The sequence below is a fragment of the Cydia strobilella genome, chromosome 7 (genome assembly GCF_947568885.1).
Source record: "Cydia strobilella chromosome 7, ilCydStro3.1, whole genome shotgun sequence".
NCBI classification, from domain to species: Eukaryota; Metazoa; Arthropoda; class Insecta; order Lepidoptera; family Tortricidae; genus Cydia; species Cydia strobilella.
The window spans coordinates 14,149,491-14,161,983 of record NC_086047.1 but is presented as its reverse complement, the minus strand read 5'-3'; the positions used below and the strand labels follow the sequence as shown (position 1 = coordinate 14,161,983).

General features: G+C 39.3%; 1 protein-coding gene across 1 annotated transcript in view; it reads left to right on the top strand.

Moving 5' to 3' along the window:
- The window catches only part of LOC134743252 (uncharacterized), a 154,374-nt gene that overhangs the window by 90,193 nt on the left and 51,688 nt on the right, over positions 1-12,493 (top strand). The window contains exon 10 of the mRNA XM_063676661.1: positions 6,777-6,982. Within this exon, the coding sequence (XP_063532731.1) occupies positions 6,777-6,982 (206 nt within the window). The remainder of the gene's footprint in view (positions 1-6,776; positions 6,983-12,493) is intronic.

The window sequence follows — 12,493 nt, the reverse complement described above, 5'->3', positions numbered from 1 at the left end:
TTGTTCACATAATTAATGTCATTACCGGGTCTAACGCGATTAAATTTCATTATTTTACCTTCACGGAACGGAAGACAGTCTTCCGTGACCACAGCTAGTGCAACCTAGTTGAAACGTCGGAAAAAAAGGTAAAATAATGAAATTTAATCGCGTTAGACCCGGTAATGACATTAGTTAGGTCTATATCTAACATTTTTATTACATGACTTCTAAACTTCTAAAAACTTATACTACTATCAAATTTACGATATTTACGTATATTTTTTTTTATATGTTAGCGATATTTCGGTAGGTACTAGAGTCTGTGCGGAAAGAAAAGTCGTTAAATGTATGGGCTCCCTTACATTCCACGACTCTCCTCTTTCCGCACAGACGGGGTATTCCCACTAGTTACCATCAAGTCGTTAACAGTGGTAACTACTGGGATTTTTTTCCCCACCTTTTACTACTGGTATATAATTACAGAGAAAAATATTTCCCAGTAGTTACCACCAACTCGGTTTGGTTGGGTGGCCAACCCTCAAGAAAACGAACTGTCGCCAGAAAAGTGGGTTTGGTTAGAACTGCGACCCACAAGAAAACAAACTGCCACAAAAGTGGGTTAGGTTAGAACTACAACCCCCCACAGAAGGGAACTGCTTATAGAAAATGAATTTAAAAAATTGCGATATTTAAAATAGGAATCACGTCAAATCGGAATTTAAAATTTCGGAATAATGGCAATTTTTAGGGTTCCGTAGCCAAATGGCAAAAAACGGAACACTTATAGATTCGTCATGTCTGTCTGTCTGTCCGTCCGTCCGTATGTCACAGCCACTTTTCTCTGAAACTATAAGAACTACTGTTGAAACTTGGAAAGTAGATGTATTCTGTGAACCGCATTAAGATTTTCACACAAAAATAGAAAAAAAAAAACAATAAGTTTTTGTGGTTCCTCATACTTGGAACTGAAACTCATTTTTTTTTTATCAAACCCATTCGTGTGGGTTATCTATGGATAGGTCTTCAAAAATGATATTGAGGTTTCTAATATCATTTTTTTCTAAACTGAATAGTTTGCGCGAGAGACACTTCCAAAGTGGTAAAATGTGTGTCCCCCCCTGTAACTTCTAAAATAAGAGAATGATAAAACTGAAAAAAATATATGATGTACAATTTACCATGCAAACTTCCACCGAAAATTGGTTTGAACGAGATCTAGTAAGTAGTTTTTTTTTAATACGTCATAAATCGTAAACCGCAATTTACCTTTCACTCACGTTTCACATAAAAAATACATTGTTAAAATTATGTAATGTACGGAACCCTCGGTGCGCGAGTCCGACTCGCACTTGGCCGGTTTTATTGAAATCACGAATTCCGCGTGACAAGACAAGACAAGACAAGACAAGAGACGCCACACCCAGCCAGGAACATGCCTGCTCCGGACTAGCCGGCATACCAGGGGACGTAATTTTATGGGGAGTGACACGCCCTGGGATGGGAAAGGGATAGTTATAATCAGCCGGCTATGCAGCCTTAAGCCAATATTGGAAGATAGGTGGGGTAGGTTATGTCGTCGAGGGAGAGCGTTGGTGATAATATGCTTCTCGTCGTTTTCGTTTCGGTCTTCATAACATCTTGTGCCAAGCGAGACCAATATCATCTTGAGATAACGTTTGCTCGTCGATTCGAGGTGTTGGTTCTTCTTCTTCTGATTCGCTGTCGGTTTCGTCCAGTTGATATATTTCTCTTGCTGCTTTGATGAATTCGCCTTTGTCGTCTGCCATGTTGAGCCACTCAGAGGGATGCCGGGATGGAGCTCTGTAGCTATATCTTATGCGGCTTCTAACAGATGAGGTTTTGGGCGTCTTAGGATGTCCTAGGTAGCATTTTATCCTCTTGGTTATTGTTCTGCCGTTCTGACATTAATTCCCAATCATGCAATTCTCCCCGCTCGCTTGCCTCCTTTATAAAAAACTAAGTCTACCAAGATGCCCATACTTCGAGCACAAGAGGACGGCACGTTGTCACTTAAACAACACTCATTTAAACAATTCATAAAGAAATAGCACCACAAAGAAACATACAAATAGCACCTCACTTGGATTGCATAGCTATCAAATTTGAGTGGTAGAGTCCTCTAATTCCGCGTAGTGGCGATACCCTTTTTTTGTCACTGCACATGTTGCAGCAGTGAATCGTGTAGACAATGCAATTCGTTGAGCCCCCCTCCCCTCCCCCCGCCCCCCGCGTCTGTCAGCCTGCACGTTCGGGATAAACTAAAAAAACCGGACAATCGCGAGCCGGACCCGCCAACCGAGGGCTCCGTACTTTTTAGTATCTGTTGCTGCAGGCAACAGAAACACATCATCCGTGAAAACTTCAACCGTCCAGCCATCACGGTTTACGAGACACAGGCCGGCGACAGACAGACGGACAGACGGACAGCGGCACGGAACCCTAAAAACCACCGAGCGGACCCCCATGCGGCCCTCACCCATTAACAGAGCGACTCCCGAGGAAGGTTCAGGCGTACAATTTGTAGCCTAATAAGTTGTTTGTTTTTAAACTAACTTAACCCCAACAACACAGAATGTAGTTGTACCTACATACAAACACTGTTAAGAACGGACCGTTATTTAAAAGACGTAAAATGGAAAAATCTCACTGGTAAATTGCACTGTTAACATTGCCACTCACTGTTTCACTTCACATACAACCAACCCACGTGTTACGAGATAAGCAGATATTCTATAGAAACGTATACTGCATATCTAGATGCTCGCGTCGGTAAAAACTATCACGGTCCGGTCAACATCTGGTGACAAGATGCAATTGCGAATGCCATTGTAAAGGGCCCCTGGAACACAACCGACCCCGGCCGCGGTCAGAACCAAACTCTTATTGAAATCACGAATTCCGCGTGATTTCATAAATCGTAAATGTTAAATTCGGTGTTTGCCACTATCGGAATTGTTATAATTGGAATTATGTGGTTCGGAATTTACAAAATTTGGCTTTTCTGCTTTTCGGAAATATAAATCTTCGTGATATTCATCATTCGTAATTACGACAGTCGGAATTTTTATGGATCGAGCATTTAAAAATCGGAATGATAAAATTCGACATTCTAAAATTCGGCATAAAATTTTTCGGAATGATGTAGTGTACCCGCCCACAACGTAGTCTAGAAGGGTGTCTCTTTAAACTCCGTCGTTCCGGAAATTATGTAAATTTACGAAAGCAAACGGTTGTCGGTTAGTGTGTCACGGCTACTACGCCCGCTGCGCCGCTGCTGCACCCAGTTCGTAGCAAATTAACGTTTCAGCGCTACAACAAATTAGTCTACGAAATGTCGTAGGTCGTAGCCCGTACCTCTCGTATTCGTAGCAGCAGTAGGTCGCGCGACACCACTACATGTAGACGCTAATGATGTTTTGACACTAGAGGCGCGCTTGTCTACCTGACCCCGCCCCCCGCGGGGTCGAGTGCTCTCATACCCACGATAACACTAAATGGAACGCGTCTCAGACACGAGTATGTACCCTAACACTTACTGCTGAACATGACAAATGTAACAATGCCTTTTCGACGACGCGAATGTTATTTTTTCGGTCACGACTGCTAAAAGGTTTCCATATGTATGATAAAAGTAAATTGATTCATTCGTCGCAGCAGTTGAATAAACTAAGTGAGTCATTTGTTTATTGATTATTATAATCGATAACCTCGCTAATGACACGTACCTGCAGTACGTACAATAGAGCGGGCAATACCGCCTGTAGATGTACCAAATTCGTTTTATCTTCGGCGCGGCTAGTGGCGGGGGTCAGCTAGCAATTAACGTCACTTATATTAGGGTACCACCCTAGAAATTGGACTTTGGATACCAATACAAAGTCCAATTTCTTTGTGCAATGTCAATGTCATTAAGCAAAATATGAGACAAAATACACATTGGACCATGATATTGGGCAGATGAAATACCACCCTTATGCACTAAATAGTTCCGTACACGAAGGAGCTACTCGCATGCTGTAATTAACTTACTTTAATTAAGCCTCTGTAAATGAAAGCTTCCGCTACTTTGTCGCCTTAATAGGATCAGTTAAAATTTGACATTTAGCGTAATTTTGTACCTTTCTACATTTTAACCTCCACACTGAACTTCGGTTTAGAGTTTATATTACCGTACGTAAAGGTAGTTAGTTGCGATGTATGTGTCACCGTTAAAACGAGTTTTTAGTGAAAACTAGTTTTTCCTCGTTAAAATTAGTTTTCCGCATCGTCTCAGTGAAAACGCGTTTTCTATTCGAGTCTTTTTCTTGATATGCCGAGGCACGTTTTTTCCTTAGACTTTACTTATCTTATACGGAACTTTACATAATATCTTTGATACTACACACTTATCAGTGCCAGTCGAAGGCGCTCAATCGTTTATAAAAGTAGATAAAAGTCTTACAAACTTCACCAATAAAAATACGGTAATATAATTCTTAAACACCTATGTAAAGCCTCGATACTTCTATAAAATTGTGTGCAATGTTACATATTGGTTTATTTAACATAGACTTAATTTGACATCAGTGCTCCTCCACACATACACCAAACACCATACTCTTCTTCTACAGCCTCTTTATTATTATTCAGTCTAGCGATGTAACCTAAGCCTCGGTCAAGCTTTCAAGACTCAAGGCTTTAAGCGTGTGAAGCACTTAGTAAGAAAGCTAATTTGGTCGAGTCTACAAGACTCCGCTGAGGTCTATATCGAAACAATATTGTTTACGGATGCCGGCACGAATAAAATTAACTAAAGGGGGTCATTTCTCAGCAGCGGACTGTACGTACTTATTCGCTCATTTCAATTCAATGTTATGTTTGATGAATAGAGTACCTGCGCTCTATCAATATTTATATAAATACAGATGTTTTTAATATTTTCCAATATCTCCATGTGAAAAATCTTTTTATTTTTTTAAATTTCTTATAGGAAACTTTAAAAACCTTCCTTATGTCTTGTGGGATTTTCCCGAACTCTTTATGGAAATGATTTGAAACTTGAATGTCATAAACCTTACATGGTTACTGCCCAAGTAGCACAGATAGCTGTATAGCAGCCGAATAATGGAGTACGAATACGCTTGAAGCTGAATATAAAAGCTGTATAAGAGTAGAATCAGCGAGTTTTCAGCTCTTATAACTCTTAAATGGGCACAGATTTTGGCAGCTTTAAGTTCACATAGCTGCTTAAGAGCGTTGTGGCAGCAATTTAAAGGAGTTATAAGGGGCAACAGGAGTTATAAGAGCTGTATTTTAACTGGGTAAGAGACCACCAGTTACCCATTATTCAGCAAATATTTCACATGTACGCCCTAATACCGGGAAAAGTTGACGTTGGGCTGAATAAAAGAGAATTAATGTCAAATAAATACAAAGGCAGCTCTGTTAGTTTATAAGTTTAAAGTGAATGCAGGTAACATAAGCAAACGGCCGCCATCACAATACTAATAATATTTTGTTAAGTGTTATACAGATATTCCCCCAGTGGTATTAATGCGAGAAAGATGTTTGGGAATGCAAGTTTATTGACATTATATATATATACATTATCTAAGAAAATTTTAGTGCGCCACGAAAATAATCAGTTTTTATTTAATTTAATGATATAAATAAGCTATGTGTAAAAACAATTTCTGGGGTTTGAACAGAATTATAAGATAAAAAGTTAATATTTCGTAATTACGAAGTACGAAACTAATGGAATAGGTTAAGAACTCATGCACAAAACCCTATAAAAGTTGGAAAAGTAATCTGAAAATGTATAGGTTATATACGATAAAATGGCGGTCAATGTTAAACAGCGACATGAATCGTTAAAATTCTTATAAGCAGCAAACGTCTGTTTAATGATTTGTTTGTGTACTGTTAAAAGGTTCGAACTCAAATAGAATTGAACGTGTGAACATGTAAGCAGTCGTAAGCTTTTTACTTTAAGTATAATTGTTCACAAGCTCACCTTTAACTGAAATGTGAACCATTAAACAGGTATTATACGGACACTAGTCAGTGTAATAAAAGCTGCTTAGAGGTAAACGTGTTCAGCGATAAGCTGTATTATGTGCCATATGTGTTCCACTATACGTCTATTGGCTTCATAATAGTTCACTCGTGCTCCCTTAATAAGTCAGCGTAATAAAAGCTGCTTAGCGGTAAACGTGTTCAGCGATAAGCTGTATTATGCGCCACATGTGTTCCATTATACGTCTATCAGCTTCATAATGGTTCACTTGTGCTCCCTTGAAAAGCAGCGTAATAAAAGCTGGTTAGCGGTAAACGTGTTCAGCGATAAGCTGTATTATGCGCCACATGTGTTCCATTATACGTCTATCAGCTTCATAATGGTTCACTTGTGCCTAGGGGGGCACAAGTGAACCAAAAGCAGCGTAATAAAAGTCCACAATTACCTTCTTATACAGCACATGGCGTAATTTTATCCACTAAACAGACCTTATTACGGTTAAAGCATTTGATAACCCTTAAAGCTGTATAGGATCGTAGCAAATAACCTTTATATCACTCTTTGCGTATTAATGGTAGTTTTCAGAGCTGTAATGCAGCTTTTAATCAGCCCTAAGCTATTTAAGCTAGCTAGCTAGCGGGAGCTATTATACAGCTGTAGGACCACGGGTGTGTTCTTATAAGTGTCTTATTACGCACCGAGCGTTAAATAGAACTAAAAGTGAGTAGTTATACAGCTATCTGTGCTACTTGGGTGAAGATTGGTTGTTTTTCAGGCTCCATCATGTTCCACGTGCGGCGGCGGCCGGCGGACTCGCAGCCGCGACGGCGCAAGAAGAAGACCGCCGGCTGCGGGGCGGGCTGCGGCGCGGGCGGCAGCAGCGCGCGGCCTGGCTGCGAGCCCGTGCTCGTCGAGGTGGCGCCCGACGGCTCCTCGCTCGAGAACGGCCGCCGCGTGCGCATCACCGGCGACATGCTCGAGGTAACACCACTGTCTCATAACACTCATAACATAACATGACTCATAAGTTTGCCTTTGTACTTTTAATTTTATATCTGCTGTAACCTATCCTTGTTTCGTACAATAAAGTGTTTGTTATGTAATGTGGCAAATGTCCACTTTCCGTGTTTAGCAGTAACGATTTGGTTCACTGCGACATAAACGCATATTGCTTGTGTCAGCGCAACCTAACATGTATATATAGGCAGGCATTTAGAGAATATACGTTCTTATACTATCACTACCTACTCCCATCACCTGCTCGAAACTATATAACAAGTTCAATCCTATTATTTGATGGCGATCCAGACCAGCGAACCAAGAAACTGAACCAAGCAACCACCACGGAACCAAGAAAGAAGAGAAAAGAAAAAAGAAAACTCAGTTTTCAAAACACGCAGTCAGAACCAACCAGCGTCAGGAACCAAGAAACAACCCAAGAAGAACCAACCAACATCAAAAATCGAAAGCCAAGTCTAGAAGAGCGTTGTCCAGGGTTTCCCGGCTCGCAAATCAAGAGGTGTCCGCCGGCGGCGGCGCAAAAAGACCGCAAGATGTGACTCCATGCACCGTGCTGCATTTAAGCTTCGCTTCACGCCTCTACTTGGTATCTTCTATTTAGGATATTCAGTTAGTGACAGGTCGACTGCGCGACCAAAAGATAAACATTATGTAAGCCAGGTATTTTATTATGTAAGCATAATCGTTGTAGTGTCCTTACCTTATTTACCCCCTCAATCATTATTCATCAATACACGTATTAAAAGATGAAGAGATAAACCAAATTAGGGACACCCGTAATTGTAGACTTATATTGACCGGGATATGGACCGTGATTATCTTTTGTATTGTTTTCGAGCACCCGATATTTCGACGCAGTAACATCAAACAAACAATACAAAAGGTAATCACGGTCCATATCCCGCTCAATATAAGTCTAGTGAAACTAACCATTATTAATGTGGTGGCAATGACAATACCATCGTGTGACACATGTCGTTGGTTTCTGAGAAATAGTGCTGACTTTTGATTGTGGGCGAGCGTATCTATGTACGAGTATGTGTACCGTATGTGTCTGTGTTTTGAGTGTCTTTTTAATAAGCTTTTCAATTAGTTAAATCGATATTGGTTTTATGCCCATCATAAACGAAAGTAAACAACCCAATTAAGCATTCGTGCCATTTTAGTTAATTAAATCTTGGCGTAGTCGTAAACTTTATGCATGTACTCGTAAGTAGGTATACAATATACATATGTACAACGAAATGAGATACTACTAAGAGATAGAATTAAAGCTCGTCACAGACGGAGCGATAATCTATCGGCAGATACCGACAGATATCTTAAGACTTCTTAGAGTATCGCTAAGCACCACACGCTAACGATACCAAAATATATCCCCTCTCTGTCTAGCACCTACATCGTGGGAGAGACGAAATATACCGAGCGATATATCGCAGCAAGCTAAGTATCTTAAGGCATCTGCAGATGCCTTGCGATAAGGTATCGTAAGATACCAAAATATATATTAAGCGTCGTGTGTGGACTCTATCAAATAGTAGGTAAATGATATCGGCAGATGCCGTATCATACGGTATCTGCCGATATATTATCGCTCAGTCTGTGATGCGCTTAACTGGTGCATCAGACACCGCAAAAGAGTGTACATTTATCTAGTAATCCATAAATACATTATATACATAACGATTAGACAAATTTAAGTAGACTCTGTCAATTACAAATTTAAACATCGATCGGAATATCTGAATTTATATCCATTTTATTGTAACCAATTATTACAAGACGAAGTTTAGATGATCAAGCGTATCGTAAATAGTGTCGACTCGTCGGATACTTTTAGAGCAAATGAATACTTATGCTTACTATCCACTGTTTGCAACCTACGTCTTTTACTCGTTCAGTCATCCAAATCATCCAATCAGTGGTGGACCCCTCTATTTAATATAATTTTCTTAGATAAGATACTTTCCGTCGATCAAATGGCGATAATATGAAGCCCCGAGGTTCAAACTCCTTTACATTGCAGCTATTTGTGTGTCCAAGGCTGATGTTAAATAATGTGAGAAAACCTTATGTCTCAACAAATGTTACTCGTAATGACACATGCTTTCACCTCACTTTAACACAGAACATACGAGTACACTTTTATTACCTATAAGTAGTAACAAATGTGACATTTTCAACCAAAAGGTACCACATTGTCGCTTGTCAATAAGGTTGATTTCAAATTGAAGCTGTATGGAAATAGCGCCTTATTGACAACCGACAATAAATCGACAAAATCATACATTGGTTCCAAGGCAGAGTACTTCGTATGCTTCTGTTTAGCCGCATACTCCGCAGCTGAACCAGCAGCACTAATAGTGTGACTCATATGGGACGGGGCAAAGGTGCTAGCTAACACACGTTGCGTCCCATAAGAGGCACCGACCCTTCTGCCAAGGAACCAATGTAAGACCATCTGGCCTTTTGCCATCAGCCCGGCACAATCAAAATCAAAATACACTGTATGTTTCATGAATAATTTTATTATGTTTAACTAGTTAAATATGCATCTTTATTCGAACTCTCATTATGTTAGAAGCCTACGCCGTCAATCGTATCAGAGAATTACGTGTTAAATAGTATTAAATGTAACAACTGCGAAGGAGGTGCCCTTTGATGAGAATTCAATGGGTATAGTGTAGGCGTGCTTTGTGTGGACTAGAATGAATCCTTCGCTAAGTCGGAAGACGCCCTTCCATTCACAGAAACAGTATTGTTTTGCAGATACGACGTATATATGTGCATAAACTTCTGTATAATTTTAGCGTAACTTTGTGTAGGTATAATAACAAAGGTTAACTATGTCACATATGTACTATAATATTTTAATTCTGAATCTGTTCTCTTGATATTGTATTATTATGCTAATTTCAGTGTATTCCATTTGAATATTAAACCAAAATAAATTGGCTATTTTGTGATCCATACTCATAATACTCATCAATCTCATCATAGAATAGAATATAGAATAGAATATAATTTTATTGGTAATAATCATACACTGTCAGTTACATAAAAAATAATTACTTACATACATATTTAAAGTACAGTCGTATTTGCTTGTCGTTTCTAAAACCTAACGTAGGTATGGCAAGATTTCAAAACTTGTTAGTGGTGTTCTTACAAACGTACCATTCCTAATTTAATTACTACCGCAGTCTATTAATATTATAATTTTCGGAGTTGGCTTGATTAGACATTCTTAATTTTTTCCACTAGCGAAGATGAATATTAAGTGGGACTTCTATAACAAGCGTGTATAATTTAGTTACCCTTAGGTGGGTCCTTCGTTTCTTTGCTCCCCTTGCGATATGTTTAGGATTGTAGACGTTGCGCCTTATCAAAAGCTCGATCAACGATTATAAGGCTCAAGTTGCGGAAAGCGCATTTACAAAGACAGATTTACTTAGAGGTGTGGCGTGTTAGGCACAAAGTAACATTGTCAGTTATTTTCCATAAGGACGGTCTCGAATTGTGTCTTTACGACAGGAGCCGTACTTACCTATTAGGATGGTCCTTATATGGCAAAAAAAAATTTTTTTTCGATTTTTTAACGGGGCACCATTTCTTTTGATTATTTAACATTAAAATAGGTAAGAGTATTTTTTTCATAATTTTTGGACAATAATTAGAGGTCGCTACCGCAGCTTGAACTTTGTGAAATAAAATTAAACAAACGTATTACATGCAAAATCAGATTTATTGTAAAAAAAACTCTGAAGTGTTAAAGATTGCAGTTATAATCTCTAAAATGGACATCTGAATCAACTACACAATCAGGTATCCATAACACAACAACAACATAAATAACAAATTAGGATAAAAGGGTGGATTTCTGGGCGTTGGGGTACTTTTTTCGGAATTGTTTTACTACTAAAAGCAAATACTGTTTTTGGTCTTCATTAGTTGTTAATAGCTTATTGTATTCCTCCATCAATGCCACTCCGCGTTCTGCGATGTCATTTACCACCCGCATGGATTGTACTATTTTTTTTGCCGCTTTAAAGTCTTCGTCACCTTCCCAATTTTCAACATCTTTGTTAAAAAACCGTGATGAAATGCCAAGTATTTGGAAGAACCTTAAAGAGTTACTTGTGACAAAGTCTTCAATATCTTTTTCCATGATATGTTTGGCGTCTAGGCTTATTCTTTTGGGACAATACTCCAGCCCTTCATTTTTTAGTGCCATCACCATTTTTTTCTTTACTTCAATCGGAAGCTTGTCGTCGAAAAATGCAAATGAAACAAGTTCTTCACTTAGGTACCATAAATGACCTAAAACCTTTTTCAAAGCAACGTTGGCCATCGCCAGATTAATATTTTTAAATGTTATGAGGTCTTTCAGCAGGTTCAAATCATTTCGTGGTGCACATTGCCCAGCAGGTGCTTCGAACCAATACTTCACGTATATGACGGCAGTAAAAGTACAAATATCTTTTACTGCTTTTTCTTCTCTTTTGGTCATTTTAAATTGATGCCGAAACATAAATAATTTGAAGCAGTACATCGCTTTTGCCATCCAACGAGCACGGTGAAGGCCTGCAGGCATTCTGAATGCGACTCCACTGTCGGGAATACCTCCCAAATAAATGATTGTGAGATTTAATAGCTCTCTGTAATCATCACGCGGTTGGTATTCACGCAATTGATCCTGTGCGAAAGAAATCATTCCTGAAGAGATATTTTCAACATATTTGGCAGACTCGGGATCAGAAATAACATTCTTGTAATCCTTAGGATTAATATGGGTCCAATTCTTTTTGAACCTTTTAAATAACAAAACTTCTGGGCCACTAGATGGACCAAGGGCTTGATTTGCGATGGCTTCTAACATAATTTCCATTATGTGATGGCGACAGGCGAGCCAAAGCATATCTTTCTCCATTTTTTGTTCTAAAATAACGCAGCATCCGTTTCGCAGTCCAGTGTTAACTGCCGTTGTGTCAAAGCATAAGCATTTAACTTTGTCACTTAATCCCCATGTCTGTACTGTTTCATGAACAGCAGAGGCACATGCTTCACCGGTTCCGCGTTCAAGTTTAGGAACTGCCAACAGCTGATCTACTCCATGCCCAGACACTAATATTGGTAAGCGATCCACCGTTTCATGTCCTGTTATATCTTCAATAAGTTTACCATCCCAGTGTATTGTTAAGGGCAAATCGGGCTTAAATTCTTTTTTTAGACACTTTGCTATGACTTTACGATGCTTTATCCGCTGCCGGCGAATCGAAGAACGATTAATGTTGAACTTTTGAGGTTCTGTACAAGTTTTTTTTAAAACAGATGCTAAGACGATAGTGGCTTTCCTGTCAGTTAATTTAGCGGCATCAAGACTCGCCGCTACGTGGGGATCAATCAAAAGCTTTCTTCCTCGCTTTTGTGGTGGCGGTGTTGGAAGTGTTGAGGGCCCTGCTTCGTCGTTCA